Source organism: Sinohyriopsis cumingii, chromosome 13, assembly GCF_028554795.1.
Source record: "Sinohyriopsis cumingii isolate HCF-2022 chromosome 13, ASM2855479v2, whole genome shotgun sequence".
Lineage (NCBI taxonomy): Eukaryota > Metazoa > Mollusca > Bivalvia > Unionida > Unionidae > Sinohyriopsis > Sinohyriopsis cumingii.
In genome coordinates, this window is record NC_142973.1 from 4,703,290 (window position 1) to 4,727,104 (window position 23,815).

The 23,815-nt window shown below is 42.0% G+C and overlaps 1 protein-coding gene across 1 annotated transcript in view; it reads left to right on the forward strand.

Annotated features, from left to right (window-relative positions):
- Positions 1 to 1,876: 1,876 nt before the first annotated feature.
- Positions 1,877 to 23,815, forward strand: part of LOC149784874 (neutrophil cytosol factor 2-like) — a 98,354-nt gene continuing 76,415 nt past the window's right edge. Inside the window, exons 1-2 of the mRNA XM_089978449.1 lie at positions 1,877 to 2,010; positions 5,181 to 5,389. Of these exons, the coding sequence (XP_089834575.1) occupies positions 5,213 to 5,389 (177 nt within the window). The 5' untranslated portion in view covers positions 1,877 to 2,010; positions 5,181 to 5,212. The remainder of the gene's footprint in view (positions 2,011 to 5,180; positions 5,390 to 23,815) is intronic.

Consider the following 23,815-nt stretch of genomic DNA (forward strand, 5'->3'; position numbering starts at 1 on the left):
GTTGTTGATAAAGCTCTGAATACCACTAATTCAGGATATTTATCATAAAATTTGAAGACCACTGGCTCAGGTTGTTTTTTTAACGACGATTGCTGCCACGTTTTTAAAAAAAAAAATTGAATGGCCACTGCCCCAGGTGTTCCACAAATTTTGAAGGAGTAGTTAAACGCCGTTTTTGTTATAGAAGTTTGAAGGCCAGAATTCCATGTTTAATTAGTGAAATTTTGTCGACCCAGTCTTTTCATGAAAATTGTGTCAATCAGTCGATTTAATGTCACTGGACCAAGTTTTTCTCATAAAATTTCAAAGACAAGTAGTCCAAGTTTTTAGTTTTATAATAACATTTTGAAGGCCAGTTTCCAGTATTGTTTTATAGAAAAATTGCAGGCACCATTAGCCTAGGGTGAAGGTCAGTGGTCATGGGTGAAGATCAGGTTAGTATACGGCCAAAAACCATATATAGATTATTACTGATTAATCTTTCTAATCACATGCTCTAAAGCAAAGATAAAAATTAATATTTTACAACATTTCTGCTGATGTATTGATGAAATGCGCAGAGGAATTATGTGGGTACTCTAAGTGAAACACATCACACACAAAAAAACAACAATGCCTACTTTTACTGTATGTATATATATTTATGTGTATTAATGCATTTATGTAAGTCAGTGTCTCTATCGAGTGGATAGATTGATGGATGGTTGGTCTGGTAAGTGGATGCGTGGATTACATGAATTTTATTAAAAACGCAGATTGATTCATAGGAGTAAATAATAATAATAATAACAATAAATTGATGATGATGACACTTTTATTTTGTTACTTTTTCTTGAGGAACCCCAATAAAACAGGGGTTATCGGGTAATACGGGTCTTGCAGGTTTTTTTCTCAACCTGCCTCTCATATTTAAGCAGAAATAGATGGATATTCTTCGGAAAGAAACAGGACAATGCTTGTACATGAACTTTGAATGTAAAGCCTATACTATGAAATCTACTTAAAATTTTGTAATCTACTCAATCTAATTATACTGTAAAATTCTAACAATTAAAGGATTTTGCGTACATTTACACTAAAATCGCTGGGTCTTTTTAATGTTAAAAATTGGTTGTATATTCTTGTCTCCTTTTTCTCCTTCCTTCACAATAACATCCATGTGCTTTTACAAATTGGAGATAGACTCTATTAAGATACGTAATTCAGAGTTTCTTAACCTCTTCTTTCAAAGCTGGAAATTATAAATCCGACATTTAAACAGTAGTATAACTTGGTATGCGTGACCTGATGCAGTTAATATATCGGCATATGTCGGTCAAACCCTAATGTTTGCCAATACATAGGCTATGAACCGCCTACCAATGCTATCGCTGGGAAACAGCATCGAGTGATTTTAAGGCCGGGACTGAAGTTTGTCATAGATTCATGTCTGATTTCCGTCACCTAGCCGACCGCCACTATATATCACATTCAAATTCCGATTGTTATAACCTTCACTTTTCAACCATTTTCATAAAAGTTTCAGAATGCACTAAAAGTTACAATTATTTGTTTTCCCCTTGTATTATAATAAAAGGTGGGCGTTATTAATTCTGCTCTGTGAAAAGCCAACTTAATCCCTCGTTCTTTTGCCCTATCAATCACATCCATGCTATCTGGTGAAGATTAAACAATAAATCATTGTAAACACTACGTTTTACACTTTCATGTATATAAGATTTAAGGTTATAGATAAAAGGTCCAATCAATGCGATTTCTTACGCGTTACGTCCAATAATGCAAGGAAGTTAATTATATTCAGGTTTACGTTGAACTGGAACAATTCTACCGAATATGGCAACAACTAAAGACAGTTTCGCTAAATGGCAGAAAGGAGCTGATATGTACCAAAACGGTTCGTATGAGGACTGTATTGAAGTTCTATCCAGTATCCCGGAACCGTCAGCTAGGATCTACTACAACATATCCTGTGCCCATCTGAAACTTGGTAGCCTTCAGAATGCACATGAGGTAAATCTCTCTCTCTCTCTCTCTCTCTCTCTCTCTCTCAACACACATTTGCGTGCCCATTTGGATGAGTTGAAGGTGGATGGGCAGACAGACAAACAAAACGCCTGATCCAGGGCTTGGGGTCTGAACACTAACAGTTGCCTTGTCATTTTTTATTTTTCCCTCACTTTCGGATTATTTGAGGCATGACCAACCCTTGGTTAGACTGAATATGTGCCTGTAGACAAAGAGATAGATATATTGATAGAGAGGGACAAGGAGAGGAAGTAGGAAGGAAAATGGATGGAAACTGTGGAGGAACCATATGTTGATCTTGCCTTGATCTACCAACTGAGGATAATAATGCCTATCCATGGTTAGTTCTGTAAAGGGTACACGACTGGATATTATACAGTTACAGAGCAGGATATATTACTGTATTCACTCTCTCTGTCTCTCTCTCTGTCTTTGTCTCTCTCTCTCTCTCTCGTCATGGTCGTAGAACGAATATTGGCAATTGAAGACCATAGCAAACTAAGTTTTAAGAAATCATAACTGCACCATGATTTAAGCACGATTTACCCTCTACCCGAATGCCTCAAGGCCCTAATATGAGCTACGTATCGCAAGTCAAATCTTTATATATATATATATATATATATATATATATATATATATATATATATATATATATATATATATATATAACAATGCTTGTTAATTGAATAATGGATTTCAAATGAAAAAATTAATGCACAGTGATCCTTATCCTTAGAGTAATTAAACTAGATATTGCGCAAATATTTAACAAGCTGAAATTACACACAGTTAAGAAAAAAAGATTAATTCATATGCAAACCATGAAATATTTTTGATAACTACATTCTAAGATCCGAAAATTATGACTCTGTTAAGATATATAGAGCATAGTGTGACATGAGACTGTTAACATATATATATCATAGTGTGACTTAACATATATAGAGCATGGTGTGATATGAGACTGTTAACATATAGAGCATAGTGTGGCATGAGACTGTTAAGGTATATAGAGCATAGTGTGACATGAGACTGTTAACAGATGTAGAGCATAGTATGACATGAGGCTGTTATCATATATAGATCATAGTTTGAGATGAGACTGTTAACATATATAGAGCACAGTGTGACACGAGAATTAACATATAGAGCATAGTGTGACATGAGACTGTTAAGATATATAGAACATAGTGTGACATGATACTCTGTTAAAATATATAGAGCATAGTGTGACATGAGACTGCTAACATATATAGAGCATAGTGTGACATGAGACTGTTAACATATATAGAGCATATTATGACATGAGACTGTTAACATATATAGAGCATAGTGTGACAGGAGATTTTCGCAGAATAAAATTAAATGGGCAGTGTGGTTGGATTTGGTAAAGCTTATTGGCATTTTACGAGTCAAAATTTTCCAGTGTTAGTGTAATCGTCTTTGACACTTCATGTCTACTTTCAACTACGAATGTTTAATCCATTTTGCTGGTGAACATATTTAATTTTAAGAATAATAACATGGATCTAAACGAATTTATCTTACCGTAAAAGAACTGTAACATTCGTCATGATTTGAGATACACAAACTGAAAGAAATCAAACAGTTGTTCATTATAGATCGTTATTAATGCAGAGTTACCTTTGAATTCATTTGTAGAAATCATCTATTAATGCTTTTCTGCTTTTTTAACTTGCTAGTCAAATGGTTGACAATGTTGTAATGGATATTTAGTGTACAGTATTTCTTATGTACAGCAATGTTTATTTAATATTGTTTTGAAATTGATATGTTTTGGAGATGTAGGTGCCATGATATTTCCTCCAATTTTTTCTCAGGCTGTAATTTGGAGAACACCCAGCCTGCTTTCTCTTTAGTTTTGAACCTGTAACCTATTGGTTGTTTATCTGCGCATCCGGGTATTATCGTTCTTTCAGATAATATTTCTTCCCTTTCTTCATTTCTACCGACATTCATCGTTTTGATTCCAGTAGTGCATGCAAATATTTAGATATTTTGAAATTACTTCTCATCAGCCGATATTGTCCTCCATCATCATACAAACCAAGATTCATATTTTTATATTTTGTAATAATTGATCATATCTGATTGACGATCTTGTCGATGAATTTAAAATTCCTCCTCTTTTAAATTATCCGTGAAAGGATCTTTATCAGTTGCATCAAGAGTGTTTTGAATTATCTCCCTTTTAATCGGAAACTGGATTTTCATAGGTATGATCAAGACCTTCCTTACCAACTTCTGGATTATAACACTATTGAATTGGTATATAAACAACTTGAAATAACATTAGGTTTAGAGAAAAGAGAAATTTCAATACAAGATGCCATTAAGTGCTAGTTTGATAAACATTATAAGATATTAATTTCAATAAATCAGCAGTGTGAGTGAGAAAACAAAGCGTGGAAAACAAAACAGAAAAGAAGCTAAGCAAATGTTCACCGAATTCTTTCAAATTAAAAAAAAATGTGAAAAAACGTAAGATGACCCAGAACATACAGTGCACAAAAAAATTACTTTAAAAATTAATGTATGGTGTCCCAATATATATGGTAAATCTGGAACACAGTTAATTCTCTTAATTCTGAATTTATATGAACAATTCATGGACTTTGCTATAATTCAAATTCACTTTTGTTAGCTGTAACTGTTCAAATTACATGAATAAAAATGTTGAAGAATCTTTGTCTTCTGTAATAAAAAGAATTAAACAATATACAGTAATGATTGTTTATAAAGTTTCACTGGGGATGAGATTTTTCAGACCATGATTACTGAGAAATATTATATCAAGATTCATTATTCATTTTCAAAATTTTTATATACTTGTCTATGTTAGTGATGTTCGACCTGCATATAGTAACAATTTATACTGGTAGGATTACTGTCAGAACTTGTATGTAGTGGTAATGACGTTCTCTGCTCTGTGAAAAGCCAACTTAATCCCTCGTTATTTTGCCCTATCAATCACATCCATGCTATCTGGTGAAGATTAAGCAATAAATCGTTGTAAACACTACGTTTTACACTTTCGTGTATATAAGATTTATGGTTATAGAAAATAGGTCAGATCAATGCGATTTCTTACGCGTTCCGTCCGTTAATGCAAGGAAGTTAATTATATTCAGGTTTACATTGAGCTGGAACAGTTCTACCGAATATGGCAACAACTAAAGACAGTTTCGCTAAATGGCAGAAAGGAGCTGATATGTACCAAAACGGTTCGTATGAGGACTGTATTGAAGTTCTATCCAGTATCCCGGAACCGTCAGCTAGGATCTACTACAACATAGCCTGTGCCCATCTGAAACTTGGTAGCCTTCAGAATGCACATGAGGTAAATCTCTCTCTCTCTCTCTCTCTCTCTCTCAACACACATTTGCGTGCCCATTTGGATGAGTTGAAGGTGGATGGGCAGACAGACAAACAAAACGCCTGATCCATGGCTCGGGGTCTGAACACTAACAGTTGCCTTGTCATTTTCATTTTTCACTCACTTTCGGATTATTTGAGGCACGGCCAACCCTTGGTTAGACTGAATATGTGCCTGTAGACAAAGATATATATATATTGATAGAGAGGGACAAAAAGAGGAAGTAGGAAGGAAAATGGATGGAAACTCTATGGAGGAAACATATGTTGATCTTGCCTTGATCTACCAACTGAGGATAATAATGCCTATCCATGGTCAGCTCTGTAAAGGGTACATGACTGGATATTATACAGTTACAGAGCAGGATATATTACTGTATTCTCTGTCTCTGTCTCTCTCTCTCTCTCTCTCTCTCTCTCTCGTCATGGTCGTAGAACGAATATTGGTAATTGAAGACCATAGTAAACTAACTTTTAAGAAATCATAACTGCACCATGTTTTAAGCACGATTTACCCTCTACCCGAATGTCTCAAGGCCCTAATTTTAGCTACGTAACGCAAGTCAAATCTTGATATATAAAAAAAATATAACAATGCTTATTAATTTAATAATGGATTTCAAATGAAAAAAATTAATGCACAGTGATCCCTATCCTTGGAGTAATTAAACTAGATATTGCGCAAATATTTAACAAGCTGAAATTACACACAGTTAAAAACAAAAAGATTAATTCATAAGTAGTTATGTGGGATAGGATAGCGACAATGAAAATTAGTATTACAGAACCCCTTGGGAACATATAGCGACAATGGAAATTTAACATGGAGAAAAATCGTGGGAACATATAGCGACAAGGGAAATTTAACATGGAGAAAAATCGTGGGAACATATAGCGACAAGGGAAATTTAACATGGAGAAAAATCGTGGGACTGTTGAGCGACAAGGGGATTTGAACATGGAGAAAAATCGTGGGAACATATAGCGACAAAGGAAATTAACATGGGATTTTTTTTTTTAAAAAAAATAAAAAAAGGGGTAGGCAATTCAAAGACTATCTCTTTTCGAGAAATATGGCTGGCCCTGAAAAGGGCCTTTGGTTTATGTTAATATGCCCTTAACATAAAGGGCATTTGCGACATCTTCTTGTCCTCAAACTTCGTCTTACAGCAGGGCCATACATCAGAGTCCTCTTGAGGCAACCTTGTCTCTCTATATAGACTCTTCTTATCCACAGGCTGCTGCTGGTCCTGTGGACAACGGTCCACTTGGATCGGACATACATGAGTATGTCCGTCCTGAACATCATTGTTGACACAAGGGTTGAAGATTCAACGTCGGTCCACATGTTGAGGCTCCTACAATAGGTGAATCAATGCACTGAACTGCGCTTATTTATAGGGACAGGTAGGATTGAAACGGATTGAGTTCATTCACCAATCCGAACACGCGTTACAGAATTCAGTCAGCCCGCATCCAATCCGAAGAGAGCAGTCTGTGACGTCACGTAGTCAATATAGATCTGTTAGCGCTTGTGTGCAGTCAATCTATGCGACAGTGATTCAACATGACGGAAACTCAGAAAACGATCCAATGGGGTGCACCAGCAGCGGAGACCGCCCAAGGGAACCCGGACTTACTTTCAGAAGAGGTGAATTGGGATTTTGTCGATTTTCTCTCCTCGCAAGAATTTGTTCCGGAACCTTCGTTACCTTCTTCATTACCGCAAGTGGAGAATTTTAGACAGAGACAGAAAGAAGAATTGGAGAAATTTATGCAACGACAAAAGGAAGCGGAACAGGCTTTTCTCTTACAGCAACAGCAACAAGAAGAAGAGGTAAGAAAAAAACAACAGCAAGAAGAAGTAGCAGCAAAGAAACAAGAGGGTGAAAATCAAACGGTCACGGTACTGTTGGATATTTTAGCGGAGTTAAGAAGTCTGAAACAAATGTATCAGACTTCTTTATCACGACCGAAGAGAATACGACCTTCCCGAGCTAAACACGTCAACCCTGTGACTAAGCCTACCGTACCACCCTTAGTGATTTCAACCCAATCATTATCATCATCATCAACATTACGCAGTCCAGAAGTAGGCCTTGGCCGTGGCAAAGGCATAAGACAGTTAAAGTTGATTGCTTAAACTCACCCCTACATCGTAAAAAAGGCCCTTTTCAGGGCCACCCACATATCTCGAAAAGAAATACAATTTCAATTTGCCAATAACTCAAAAAAAAAATAACCCACCCATTTTACCCTTATAGTACGTGTCTGTGTATGAGTGCGTGAGTGTAGCTTCTTATTTTAAAATCATAACTCAAAGACTCTTACCTTATATCATTCATTTATTCTTTTCTCCATTTTTTACAATCCAATTCACAATTCACAACACAACACTTTAATAAAAAGTTCATTGACTTCTTCTTTCTCCTTGTTTAGTCTCTCTGTTTTTTGAATTTCTTCACCGTCACACTCTTTTCCTCTTCTTCCTCCTCACTTTCTTCCCTTCTTCTTTTCTTCTCCTGTTTCTTTTTCTTCACCTGTCTGCTTTCTTCCTCTGAAGAATCCCTCTCTTCTTCTGAAGAATCCTTCTTTTCTTCTGACTCCTCTTGTTTCTTTTTTGGGCAATCTGGAGACCAATGTCCTTTTTCTTTACAATAATAACAGGTATCTTGACTTTTGTCTTTTTTAGCTCCTGTTTTTTGACGGTCTGGACACTCTGAAGACCAATGCCCTTTCTTCTGACAGATATAGCAAGTATCTTGACTTTTATCTCGAAAGGAAGGAGAGTAGTCCGTAGGCTGGTCTGAAGAGAATTTTCTAATGACCCCTCGCAAAGCTCTGACGAAACGTTCCATCTGGTTAGTCTCTTCCATCGTTGTGCTCGGCTTGAGAGTGAAATGAATAGTGAAAGGACAAGACACACACCCTTTTATATACGCTGGTCTGCTATGACTATAAAGTAGTTTATGGTGTTTGAACTTGAGTCATTTGACTTTTTGCTTTCAAGATGAAACGATCCCATTCATTCGAGAAGAAAGAAGAAGAAGAAAGTAAGAGGCAGAAACGTGATCTATCGCCTCGAACCAGGGCTGAAATCTTGGCACAAATTCATGCCAGTGATTTTGAAGAGGACATGAGTGAACCAGAATCAGAACCCTCTAAACCAAGTTTACCACCCTTAGTCAACCCTGAAAAATACTATTCCATTCGAGAGACGGAAAAGCGCTCCTCTAGAAAATTTAGAACCACGGCTTACAAATACACGGTGAAGTTTAAAGATTTCAAGTCCGAAGTACCGTTAGAGAAAGCAGAAGGGTTCATCACCGGAGTGTGGGATTCTCTGCTCACTGCACTCAAGCGACAATGTCAACCCAAAGAAGACGATCGCTTGAGACTTTCCATACAACACGACGGTTTGAAATCCCCTGTTTGGATCGAGTTTAGCACCCCTGCAGAATTGACCGCTTCCAAAGTCATGGACAAGATTCAACACGTGCAACAATCTAATGACCAGTTTGACATCACCGATGGAAAAGCCACATTGGACATGACCCACGTCTCTCCTCCTCAAGGAACCGGACGCAAAAAGATGTTATTGGTGAATGACCTTCGCAGCATTAAGCGTAGCCTTGTCCAAATTCACAATCCTCATGACCAGATGTGTTTAGCCCGTGCCATCGTGGTGGGACGAACCTATGCCAACAAGAACGACACGGTAGAATGGAAAAGAACCTGGAAAACTATTCAACGATCCGATCGAGCCAAACAACGAAGTGAAGCAGAACTCCTGTTACGACAAGCTGGCATGTCCAAAGACACACCCTGTGGCATACCTGAGATGCAAAAATTGCAAGATGCCCTAGCTCCACGATACACCTTGAAAGTGCACCCTCAAGAAGTGCGCGGGTCTTTGTTGTTTCGAGGGCAAGATTTTAAGGACGGAAAATACATTCACGTTTATCATCACGATGACCATTTCGATACCATTACCAGTATCACTGGATTCCTAGGATACGGTTATTATTGTGAGAAATGTGATTATGGTTATAACAATCGAGAGCAACACAAGCATTGTGGATCGAAATGCCCAGGATGTTTGGCCTCTCCACCCTGTCTGAGCGAAGAACCAGTGCCTTGTTCAACTTGTCTGCGCACGTTTGTCAGCCCTACCTGTTACCAACAACATTTGAAAACACGAGGTTCACAGAAGAAATGTGCTTGTCAACTCCTGAGATTGTGCTCTACGTGTGGACAAGGCATACTTACCAACAATGCCAAGGCACACGTATGTCGAGGAAAGAAAAAATGTCACATTTGTCACCACATCGTGGACTTGGAACACCAATGTTACGTGCAAAAATACCAACCCCCACCAGAGAAAGAGGACGGTCACAAGAAGAAAGGCAATTTCATCTTTTTCGATTTTGAATGCATGCAAGAGACTGGCATTCACATCCCTAATTTCTGCGTGGCTCATCGAGCGTGCGAGAAGTGTATTCAAGAACCTATCTTCAGTTATTGCCCTCACTGCAGCAAAATTCCTGGAGGGCGTGAAAAAATCTTTCGAGGACCGAACACGTTAGCCGATTTTGCCCAATGGGTCTTAGACCCCGTCGACAAGACATGGAGCCAAGAGGACATCGAACGTTACCGAGATTGTCATCGTCATGCCACAGTGATGGCTCACAATTTCTCCGGATACGATGGACAGTTTCTTTTGAGGTACTATACGGAACATGGCACCGAACGTCCTAAAGTCACTTTGAACGGAGCCAAAATCATTTTCATGCAAGTGGGACAAGTGCAGTTTAAAGATTCGATGAGCTATTTGGCCATGCCTTTGAGCCGAATGCCTAAAACGTTTGGAATGACAGAAATGGCTAAAGGGTACTTTCCACACTTTTTCAATACGGAAGCCAATCAACACGCCGTTCTACCCCATTTACCTGAGGCTCACTATTACGACCCCGACAACATGCGTACCGAACAACGAGAAGCTTTCTACGCTTGGTACCAGGCTCACGCCTCGGACCCTTTCGACTTTCAGGAAGAAATGCTAAAGTATTGTCGTTCCGACGTGGACATTTTACGGCGTTGCTGTGGAAAATTTCGAGAACTGTTCATGGAACACGGAGGGGTGGATCCTTTGAAAGAAGCTTGCACCATTGCCAAAGCGTGTTCCCTAGTGTATCGACAACGATTCATGCCTGAAAACACCGTGGCTGTCATCAGCCCTCAAACGACCCACTTTGTCAAACGTCAATACTCGGTCAAAGCCCTACGTTGGTTACATTACTTGTGCGACAAGGAAGACAAGTGGATTCAGCATGCCCGCAACGGAGGGGGCGAAAAGACCATCGGAACGTATTCGGTCGATGGCTGGGACTTAGAAAACCCCAAGATCGTGTACGAGTTTAACGGTTGCTTATTTCACGGATGTCCCGTCTGCTACCCTGACCGTGGCACTAAAAATCAGTTTTTGCAACGAACCATGGAAGACTTGTACCAGGACACTTGTCAGCGACGCCTAAAGTTAGAACAGCAAGGATACCAAGTGGTGGAAATGTGGGAACACGAGTACGATCACCGTATGAAAACCGATCCCGAGTTTAAACGCCTCGTGGAAAGTTACAAGCTGATGGACTCGCTGAACCCGAGGGATAGTTTGTACGGAGGAAGGACCAATGCCACCTGTTTGCTGTACCAAGCCGACGAAGAGAAAGGAGAAGAAATCAAATACTTGGACGTGTGTTCGCTGTATCCCTACGTGTGCAAATATTGTCGCTTTCCTGTAGGGCACCCGCAATTGTTGACGGAACACATCGACCTGGTCAACATTCGACAATACGAAGGCTTGATCAAGTGTAAAGTTTTGCCTCCCACGAACCTATACCATCCCGTCTTACCTCACCATTGTCAAGGCAAACTGATGTTTCCCTTGTGCCGTACTTGTGCCGAAACGTGCAACCAAGACCAGCCTTGTCATCACAGCCAGGAAGAACGGGCCTTGACGGGAACCTGGGTCAGCGTAGAATTGTTCAAAGCTTTGGACATGGGATACCAACTGTTAGAAGTGTACGAAATTTGCCACTTTCCCAAGACACAACAATACCACAAGGGTGACCCCACTCAGAAAGGCATTTTCGCAGACTACGTGGATGCCTTTTTGAAACTGAAGCAAGAAGCCAGCGGCTATCCTTCCTGGTGTCACACTCCCGAAGACCAAATACAATTCAAAGAGAAATACTACGAACAAGAAGGCATCACTTTAGACCACATCGAGAAAAACGAAGGCAGGCGATCGTTTGCCAAAGTGATGTTAAATTGCTTGTGGGGTAAAATGGCACAACGCCCGTGTTTACCCAAGACGGAATATTTGACAGAACCTTCCCGCTACTTTCAGATGATTCACGACAAAACCAAATACATGAAACACGTGGACGTCGTTCGAGAGGATTTGATCTTGGTCAATTACGAAGAAGATCTGGACTTTGTACAAGACGACCCTTTTGGAAATGTCATCATTGCGGCTTACGTGACAGCCCATGCTCGCTTAAAATTGTACGAAGCTTTAGAACTGTTAGAAGAACGCGTCCTGTACTTTGACACGGACAGTTGCATTTACATCCATCACCCGATTCAACAGCACCCTGACATCGAAGGAGACCGTTTAGGAGCCTGGACAGACGAGCATCCCGACGACAAGATTCTAAGTTTCGTCAGTGGCGGTCCCAAAAATTACGGCTACGAATACCGGGACAAACAAGGAGAAGTGCACACGACGTGCAAAGTGAAAGGACTGACTCTGAATTATCGTACCAGTCGAGTGGTCAACTTTGGGGTATTGAAAGAAGCCTTGCAATCGGGAGAGGATGGAAACTTTAAAGTGACCACCTATCAACCGAACAAGATTGTACGTTTACCCACTCACCACATCGTCAGTCGACCTTTGGAAAAAGTTTATCAAATCGTGTACCAGAAGCGAGTTCGACTTCCCAATCATTTCACCTTACCGTACGGTCACGTCGGTATTGGTCTGTATATAAAAAGGAACCCTAGGCAAGATCGATAGTTCATTGTGACTACCAAGACCGAGCAAACAAGATGAATACTTTGAAAGAGACATCGTTCCAGTTTGGGGATTGTAAAAAAGTTGTATCTTCCTCTAGTGTGACTAATACTGGATGGATAAGACCCAGGCATTGCGACGGAAAATGTCCGGAAGGAGACTGCGATTGTCCATGTGGTTACCATTGTAATTGCGTAACGGAGTTTGCAGACGAGTGCGATTGTGAGCCTTGCGATGGATACGATGCTGTACGTTGTGACCTGAGCGATGCCGTAAAGCATCATGGGAACTTTAGTACCCCTACCCCTGTCATGGAAAGTGATGCTGTGCGTGTCAAACCTGTCGGATGCGAAAGTGATGCCGCTCGTCCTCTTGGACATTTTACTGGGTTTCGTTTTAAAGGGGAATGTTCACCTTCACGTCTACCCCCCTACGGATGTCATCCAGCCTTGAGCAAACTCCTACCCATGTCACTCAACCCTCATCGAAACGAACCTGTGAAAAACGAATATTCGTTTCCTGTGCGTTTGTCGGAATACTGCGACTTTGAAAATCGTCTTCAATCGTTCAAAGGAAAATGGCCAAAGTATCTGGGAGGACCGACCCCCGAAGAATTAGCCAGAGCCGGATTTTTCTACTTGGGCGAAGGAGATAAAGTCAGGTGCTTCAGTTGCGATGTGACACTTCACCACTGGGAACCGCAAGATTCGGCCTACGTAGAACATGCTCGATGGTCACCGAATTGTCATTACTTACCCTTAGTGGGACCGAGACATTGAAGTAACTTCTTACCATAATCATCTGTTCATGGATACTTTACAAGAGAACATTCGTGCTTTGCCTGTGGAGTTGAGAGAACGCATTTACCGAGAGCTGGTCAAAATACAAGTGAAACGTAAAGAACAATTGCATCCGTTACGTCACCGGTGTTTGAACCACTGGTACCTGAAGGCTATACAAGGACTGATTCAATTGAAAGTGTTCCATCGGACAGACATTGATCAACGATCCTCTAGTTTTAAAAAGGATTGGTTTGGTATGGACGATTCTACCTACATCATTGTAAACGTACTGCATCGAATTCCAGAGGAAGAGTTAACGAATTACCAAAATCTTGAACACAATGTCAACTTAGTGAAAGAGGAAACTTCTGAACGAATTGTCATGTGTAGATTAGTGACTCAACGATTTAAATTCGACACTGAAGTGAAACCATGTTTGTGCAAAGAGTACATTTCTTGTGTCAGACCAAAGAGGATTTAGTATGACCTATTCATGGATACTTTGCAAGAGAACATTCGTGCTTTGCCTGTGGAGTTGAGAGAACGCATTTACCGAGAGCTGGTGAAAATACAAGTGAAACGCAAACTCAAAGTGATTCATCCGTTTTTAAATTATGCTCTGTTCCAAAGTACAAGAAGACTGATTATGAGTGGATATTACATTAGGCACATAGTTAAACGAGGTTATTGGCTACCACCCAGCGATTCCAAAAACAGTGTATATACTTATGGATACTTTACAAGAGTACATTTTGGGCTTGCCTGTGGAGTTGAGAGAACGCATTTACCGAGAGCTGGTGAAAATACAAGTGAAACGTAAAGAACAATTGCATCCGTTACGTCACCAGATCTTTAACCACTGGTACCTGAATGGTATAAGAGAACTGATTCGTCAGAAATTGTTTCAGTGGTCAGACCTTGTTCAACACTTTGAGTTAGTGAATGATCGAAATGTTCATTATTTTGGTTACTTCGAGATTCACCTACAGCAATACATTGAGGAAGACAAGTTAAAGGATTATCAACATATTTTACGTGGAATCCACTTAGAGGAAGAGGAAACTTCTAAACGAACTCTGAAGTTTCGGTTACAGTATGCAAGATTTAGATTCCCTACTGGAGAACGAAGATCTCTGGCTAGAAAGTACGTGTATTGTTTCCGAAACAAAGAGACTATAAAAACAGGCTGCCATGCCACGACTTATGTCACATGTCATCCAACAGATTCCGTGGAAGGAACTCAATGACCATATTCAAACCGTGGATCATTACCATCGATTATTACAAGAACTGTATCCATTCAATTTGGGACGACAAGTGGTGTGTGTCTTAGTGACTTGTTTTTTGGGATTTCGTTTACCAGCCGATTCTTTGTGGACTCTTTACGATCAGTACTTACCACCTCCATGGCCTTAAATGGTCACGAAAAACTCCTTTTGCTCAAAGCCTTGCGTTTTCATCTGGATACTTCTCGACCTCTACGGGAAAAAAAGATTCGTCAACTTTTAGCTACCCAAGACGTGTATGACGATGTGTGTGTAGCTTGTGACTTACATCCCCATTGGACAGATGTCCGTGCCTGGAAAGAATGGGATTTTGAGGCTTGGACCCAAGAAGTGGCCCAGTATGCACGAGAGTTGTTCAAGGAAAAAAGTTACTTTTCAACCCGTGTTAGTGACGGTGCCAGAAGAACCCGTCACCCAGGACAGGACTGTCGTGGACAGACCTGAAAGACCCTTTCGGGAGGACACTTGTGTGACCTTACCCCCTGTTGAACTGGTTAGAACATTACCCAAAAGATGTGATTGTTGTACAGACACTTGTGTTTATTCCACGTTCATCGTTATCATGTGCCTTTTATCCTTGTACTTAAGCCTTTGGCTTTTATGTATTTTTGTCTTTCGTATTCATGTTTGAAAAAAAAAACATTCAATAAACGTGTTCTGAAAAAGTATATAAACTCTTGTCTTGTTTGTTTTCGTGTCACAAGTGACATTTCTCACACCATGGCTACCTCTGCTGTCTCTGCTCCCTCTTCCTCTACTGTCAAAGTCATCGACGAACACTTAGATCGTGCCAGTTGGGAGGCTTTGTATCTTCGCCATCCCTTTAACATGCTCATTGCTGGACCTAGCGGTTCAGGCAAAACCGAATTCGTCAAACGTTTGATCGAACATAAACATCATTTGATCGATCGGCCCCCTCAACGGATCGTGTGGTGTTACAAAGAGTGGCAATCGGCGTACAGCCTCTTGCGAGAAAGTCAAGGTGATTCCATCGTGTTTGTGGAAGGCATTCCTAAAGAAGACGACGGCATCGTCTCTGACTCCCGTCAAACCCATTTGGTCATTTTCGACGACATGTTAGGAGAAGACGAAGAAGAAATTAAATTGTGGTTCACGCGCAAAGGGCATCACCGTAATGCCAGTGTCGTTTACATCACCCAAAATTTGTTTCAACAAAGTAAAGCCCATCGCACCATCAGTCTCAATGCGCATTACGTGGTCTTGTTTAAAAGCCCTCGAGATAAATCGCAAGTGCAAGTCTTAGCCAAACAGTTAGGAACGCCTTGGCTGACTCAGGCGTACGACGATGCCACTCAAACGCCACACGCCTATTTACTCGTCGATTTGAAACCTACGACCCCCGAGGATTTGCGATTTCGTACCCACTTGTTTCACCACTGGTGCCAAGACGGAGGGCTTGTCCTGTACACGTCTCCGTCCTCGACTTCATTTCACTCCCCATAAAAAATCTATAAAAACCTCAGACCCTTTTTCGTCTGTCTCACACAGTGTGAACATGACGTCCCTTCAGTCGCATCTTCCCGTCAAATTGATTCGTGCCTTGTATGGCATCAGTCGAGAAAAAAATCCACAAACACGAGCCCGTGTCTTAGAAGCTAGTCTCAAAGAAGTCTTACGATGGTTCACGGTGACGGCACGTCAATTACTCCAAGGAATCATTCAGATTCCTCATCAAACCAAACGCTTTTTCGATCGAAACAAAGTCGCTTTGGTCCAACTGGCCGATCCCCGCATCGACACTCAAACCAAAAAACAAATCATTTTGAAACCTGGAGGGAGCGGTACTCTAGGAGGGGTCATCATTCGCTCACTCTTAAGATGGGATCCTAATGCCCCCAAAGTTATCCCCAAGACAAAAGTCCAACGAAGCCCCAAGAAGAAAAAAAAAAAGACCAGGTCCCCAAGAAGAATAACTTCTCCAGTGGCAGGACCCTCCTCTTACCAGACACCACCCCGGAAAAAGAAAAGAAGCCCCCAGAAAAAGAAACAGAGAAAAAGTCCCCAGAAAAAGAAAAGTCCACAGAAGAAAACTAGTCGCAAGAGAGGCACTTCGGCCAGGACGCAACCTTACACTCGCAAACCACGACCTGCCACGGTAGTGACTGCGTCTCCGGCATCCTCACGTTCATCCACTTCTCCGTTGATGACACCCAGAACTGAAGAGTACTTGGAGACGTTGATCACACCAAGAACATCTCCGTTGATGACCCCCAAAAGAACTTCCCCAGTGGCAGGACCCTCCAATTTAGTGGCAGTGGCTGCTGCTCACAAAGTACCTTCTCCCAAAATCAAAGTCCAAGAAAGATCGGGCATGTTACAAAGTTTACTGGATTTGTCCAAGCAAGAACTGGCTCGATTTAGTCCGTTGCGTACCCCTGCACGACGTGTCATGCCTGTCCTCAAACTGATAAAACGTAAAGACAATCAGTGGCGACGCGTTCCAGTATAAAAAGAGCCTGTGACCAAGTCGGGGTATCAGTGAACTTGTAAAAAAGATGTCACCTCCAAGAAGCCACAAAAGAAAGAGACAAAGGCAGACGCGTCATCCGACAAAGCGCTTAGCCAAGCATCGACATTACCCTAAGAAAAGACACAGTCGTTCCAAGAAAAAGAGGCGTCAACAAAGGGGAGGATTCCTTGGTGATTTTGGGAAAAACATTGTCACCTTTATGACAAAGCGATAGTCCCAAAAAAAAGATAAAAGGGTGTGCGTTAAGTCATCGACGTTAGTGTCTGTTCGGTGAATGTCCCGGAACCCACAAGCAAAAAATGTCACCCTCCAGAAAACCCCAAGGAAAGAAAAGGAAAGGACTGCCACCACGTTTAGCTAAACATGGGGACCTGTTATCTGTCCTGTCCAAAGCTTCTTCACCCCTACGAAAAAAACTCATTCAAACGGCCTCCAAAGAGGTCATCGATACCGTGTGCGAATGTTGTTTGAACGTTTTGAAAGGCACGATCCCTTTGTCCAAACACCAGAAACAATGCTTAGGCAAACATCGTCACGTTCTTCGCCAAATGGTTCAAAAGAAAATTCCCATTCGTCAAAAAAAGAAGATGTTGGTCCAACGTGGAGGTATTTTACCTCTCTTGTTAGGCCCCATACTGAAAGGAGTCTTGGGAACCATGTTGGGAGGACTGATGGGAGCAAGATAAAAAGGCCTCGGAAGTTCCAAGATCTCAGAATCGACCCCTGACAACCCCATGGAAGGACGAAAACTAGCTTTAGTGCCTTACAAACGATGGATGGAATACCATCGGTGGCAAGAACAACGCACCCCGCATTTACCTCCCAATCCCAATTTGAGCGAGATGTCCCAGTTACAACACGAATTGCAATCCTTGATGGATCGCCAAGATTTGTCCGAAACAGAAAAATCGCAAAAGTACGGTCAACTCTTGCAACGACTGCAACTCTTTCACCAGAAAGCTTTAGACGAAACAGCTTTACCCACTCTAAAAGATTTTAAGACCTTGATGAAAAGTCCAGCACCATCATCATCATTACCCCCACCACCACTACCATCCCCATGGGTCACCAGAGATGCTACCCCACAAAGACCTGAGGAAGAAGAGATGCGCGAAGTGTTTCAAACACCGTCAGCAGCTCCCATTTCGAGTAAGATTGCAGCATCCTTGTTGACTCCGTCCCCCACACCCCAACGAGAAGAAATGAAAGCTTGGGTTAAAAAGATGATGTCCACACCTCCTTCGACAGAAGTGAAAAAGAAAGAAGGGAAACCAGAAGCGAAAAAAGAAAAGAAAACCAAAGCCATTCCATTGCCACCTCCACCACCACCACTACCTTCTACTTCTACTCCCGTAGCCCATCGGACACGTAAATCCGTTTCCAAACCACCCTTTCGACCCACCCAAAGTAGCATCACCGAAGAGTGGGTGACTTATTAACACAGCAAAAAAAAATGGAAAAAGTCTTAGCTAGCATTTACTACGATCCCTCGCATCCTGCAGGTTACGCAGGAGTTCAAAAATTGTATCGTGCTGCCAAAACGCGACTGAAAAGTCTCCGTTTACCTCAAGTGCAACGATGGTTACAAGAACAAGCTACCTACACTTTGCACAAACCCATTCGACGCAAGTTTGCCAGAAGTCGCACCCGAGTGGAAGGCATCGATCATCAATGGCAAGCCGATTTAGCCGATGTCTCTCATTTGGCCAGCTACAATCGTGGCTACAAATATTTGTTCTGTGTCATCGACGTCTTTTCCAAATTTGCTTGGGTCGTGCCCTTGACTTCCAAATCGAGCAGCGAGTTAGTGCGAGCCCTGCAACGGGTGTTGAAACAAAGCGGTCGTCACCCTCTTCGATGGCAAACGGACAAAGGCACCGAATTTCTGAACCAAGCTTTCCAAAAAGAATTAAAGAAACGTGACATTCATTTTTTTACCACCGAGAATCCCGAAACCAAAGCCAGCATCGTGGAACGTTTTCAACGCACTTTGAAAGAACGCATGTGGAAATATTTTACGCATCACCACACTCTGAAGTACATCGACATCTTACCGCATCTGGTGCAAGCGTACAACCAATCTTACCATCGAAGCATCGGACGTGCCCCGCAAGACGTGACTCCCGACAACGAAGTGCTGGTGTTCGAGCGTCTGTTCGGTACGTCCCCGACGAGGGCTGTCCCCAAGAAAAGTGGAGAGTTGACCGTAGGAGATTGGGTGCGCATTGGCAAAACCAAACGCACTTTCGACAAAGGTTACTTACCTAACTGGACGACCGAATTGTTTCGCGTCACTGGACGAGTGCATGGCCGTCATCCTGCCGTCTATAAATTGGAAGACATGAACGGAGAAGTGCTCAAAGGAACGTTTTATTTGCCCGAGTTACAACGTGTCACCAAAAAAGAAGACGACGTGTACGACATCGAAAGCATTCTCGAACGCAGAACCCGTAAAGTGGGCAAACGACGTGTCAAAGAAGTCAAAGTACGTTGGAAAGGATATCCACCCAGTTTCGATTCTTGGATCGACGCTTCGCAAGTCATCGACTATAAAAAGAAGTGACCATCATGCCCTTTCACACAGCAGACGCAGCTACGTCGACCACTCCTCCTTCACCTAGTTCTTCTGTGCAAGATTTACAAAAACAACCCTTGTGGGTGTGGTGTGGAGAACGTGTGCCTAAAACGCAAATCGTCTTTTTCTGCCAAATCTTCGTGGTGTATTGTGTCATCGGGGCAGCCATCGCCAATTTGAGTTTGCAACAAGGAGACAAACAATTGTGGACCATTTTATTGAGCAGTTGCATCGGTTACCTGCTTCCCAATCCCTCCCTGAAATTCTCCTCGAACGGGAACGTTGTGTCCAGTGCCAGTGCCAGTCACCACTCCAACAACCACAACCAGAACCCCATTTTGGGCGGAGACACACCTCTGACGTCCAGTAATATCCCCTCGGACAGCCACAGAACTCTGGAATTATGAGTCACCAAAACCAATTTTACTTAACTTTACCCAGTGACAGTTCCATGGAGGTGTTTCCCCACAACACGTTGTGCTGTTACACGGCCAAATTACCTCAAGCCATCCCCTTAGATCACGAAGCCCATTGGGAAGTGGCTTTAGTAGAAATGATTCACCCTACACAAATCCAAAACATCACCGAAAAACAAAACTTTTTTGAGGTGGAAATCCTGAACCAACAATTACAAGAAGCCATGACTGACATCGGGTTTTCAGGGATCACAAGACCAGCCAGCAAACCAACCTTCAGTATCTACACCGTGAAAATTCCAGCAGGGTTTTATTTTAGTGGTCAACATTTGGTGGACACTATTGTGGACAGGTTCGAGTTCGCCTTTGGCAAAGCCCTGAACAAAGTCAAAAAAAGTGTCACCCTGGAGTACCATAAAGTGGCTCGTCGCTTACTGATGAAATTTCCAGATACGGACACATTGTCCTTCAGGTTCAATGGTATTTTGTTTGAAATTTTGGGTGGACATTCAACAATGGTCACAAACAATTGGAGCCCCAAGATCAACAGTAATATGGATTTTTACAAAGCTTTTGGAAAACCGGTAGAACTGAACCAAGGAATGAATTTAATGTTCGTGTACTCCGATGTGGTGGAGTATAACGTGGTGGGACACACCTCTGTGCCATTACTGCGTGTCATTCCTTTCAAAGTGGATTCTACCACGAACGTTGACGAGGAAGGTGGAAACACTTACCACGTCCACCGCGAATTTGTCCATCCTCACTATTTGCCGGTCAGCAAGTCGTATTTGGACACGGTCAACATTACTATAAAAGGAGATTTGGGACAAAATATTCCATTCACCAAAGGAAAAGTCACGGTGAAACTCCATTTTCGAAAACGGTTCTCTCACGACTCGTAAGTCATGTATCCAGTGTACCGAGGGGTGGCTCAGCAGCGAGGACACGGTTTAGGAGACATGTTAAAATCGGCCTTTCGTTCGGTGGCCCCGGTGTTGAAACCGATGGTGACACGCGGATTGCACGCCTTGAAAGATGCGGCACTGACGCAAGGCAAAGAATTTCTCCAAAATGTCATCATCGACAAACAAAACCCTAAAGAAGCCTTCATGAGGGCAGGCAAAAATGTCTTGCTGCAAACGGGCAAAGACATTTTAGGCCGACGAGACACACCTATAAATGCCCTGCACGCTACCGAGTCAAGCATTCAGCAAGGACAAGGCAGAAAGAGACGAAGAAGAAAACACCCTTTCACCAGACTTCAAGCTAGAAAGGCCAAGAAAAGAAGAACCGTTCGAGACTTAGACGTTTTCGATTATTGAGAAAAGAGACAAAAAAAATGATGCACCGAGAATCTTGCGCTTGTTCCAAGACGGAACTGGATCTGTTTGCCATGCCCCCTACCATGATGACGATGCAAGAATCCCAATGGGTGGAATTTCACCCCGTCTCCTCATTGACAGCCTCAGCTCCCATCGAGTTTGAAATCAAAGGACAGCCCGAAGATTACATCGATCTGAATAGCAGTTACTTGTACTTGAAAGTCAAAGTTGTCGATGAGGACAATTCGACCCTAGATGGCGATGAGGTAATAGCTCCCGTCAACAATTTCATGCATTCCTTGTTTAGCGGAGTGGACTTGTACTTGAACAACAAACTGGTCAGCAGCAGCATGGATACTTACCCTTATCGAGCGTACCTGGAAAATCTCTTGACGTACGGAATAGATGCCAAGAACACTCATCTCAATGCCTGTGTGCTATGGGAAGCTGACGAAGCAGGCCAGTTTGAAGAATTCGAAATTGATACAAAGGATAAAACTAAATCAACAAATGATGGATTTGTAGAACGAAGAGACAAAATCAAAAACGGACAAAGTTTAGAACTGATGGATCGTTTACATCTGGACATGTGGTTGCAAGAGAAATATTTGCTAAACGGGGTGAATGTCCGCCTGAGACTGAATCGTAGCAGTGCCGCTTTCCATTTGATAGGTAAAACTGCTTGCAAAACTGTCATCGAGGAAGCCAGGCTCTACGTACGACGCGTAGAAGTGTTACCTAAAGTGGGTAACGACATCAGTCAGACGTTGAGCAGAACGACCGCTAAGTATCCCATCCGACGCGTGGAAGTGAAAACCTTCACCATTCCCAAGGGACAACGATCCATGATCGAAGATCATCTGTTTCAAGGACAGCTACCCAAACGTTTGATCGTTGGTATCGTCGAAAATACAGCCTTCAACGGAGATTTGGGTAAAAATCCTTTCCACTTTCATCACTTTGGCGTGTCCAAAATCGAAGTCAGTCGCGATGGCAAGACCTTGTGTACCCGACCTTTCGAACCTGACTTTGAGAAGAAGAATTACTTGAGATCGTACTTGTCCCTGTACGAAGCCACCGGCCAGTTAGGAACCAACACCAGTCACGGTATTACGTACGAGGATTACACAGGAGGCTATGCTTTGTGGGCTTTCGATTTCACTCCAGACCAAGGCAGCGACGAGGGACATTTCCACCCTATAAAATCTGGCCAGATTCGTGTGGAAATTCAATTTGCAAACCGAATCCCTGATGAAACGGTGAACGTCATTCTGTATGCAGAATTCGACAATACCATAGAAATCAACAGTTTGAGAGAAGTCATTCTAGATTACTAGAAACCATGGAAGACTGTTATCCCTCTTTACCTAGTGGAGAAACTTTGGACATGAAATGTGAGGAGACTGTGGAAGAAGTGATCATGATGAAGTCAAGATGGCCAGAACAAGAAGCCCATTTAGTCTCCTGTTTTGCCAAACACTTGGTTGACAAAATGACGGAATTGATCAAGAAAAATTGCTATGGATGTCAAAACGATCATCCCAGTCAAATTCAACACGATAAATGCCTGATGTTGAGTCAAGAAGAAAAATTGGACGAGTATCTGGACGAAGCTTGGAGCCTCATCTCGAACAAAGACGTGTTGCACCAGTGGTATAAAGACTTGCGTGAACATTCTTGTCCACCATTAACCACTCAAGAGATCCATCGTATCGAAGCTCTCCTGAATCAGAGTGAGGAAACAGAACGAATAACCGTTTATTCGTCAGACATTTTCAAGCAAAAAGTCAGAATCGAATTGACGACTTATTATTACCTGTGAAGAAGAAAAAAACAACACAGATGGATACCTGGGAACTTTATTACCTTCTGAACCACAGTTCGTATACGGCTTCTTGGAATCCTGTCGTCTGTGCTAAAGATGAACTCCCTCATCGCAAACCTAAAGACCATCAAGCTTACGTGATCAACACGGACGACAGTCATCTCCCAGGAACCCACTGGGTAGCCGTCTACTTTCCTCAAGAAGGATGTGTGGAATATTTCGATTCGTACGGATTGCCCCCTTTGGAAGACGATATCATCGACTTTATGAGAAGAAATGCTCAAACCACCCGATTCAATAATGTGAAATTACAAGGCACAGATTCCTTGGTGTGTGGACAGTACTGTGTGTATTTTCTGCATCATCGCAGCCTGGGCTATTCCTTAGAACATTTAGTGACTCATTTTGATCCTCGTTCTTCTGCTAGAAACGATGTGAAAGTAGATCGATGGTTTTGTGACCATTATGCTTATCTTTTGTCTCAAGCTAGGAAACGTAGTGTCCATCAATGGCCTAATGATTTCCAACAGTGGAAATCACAATTTCATTCACAACGTTGTCAGCCCTGTTTAAAGTAGATTGTATTTGAAGAAACAAATGTTTGTGATTTGAAAAAAAT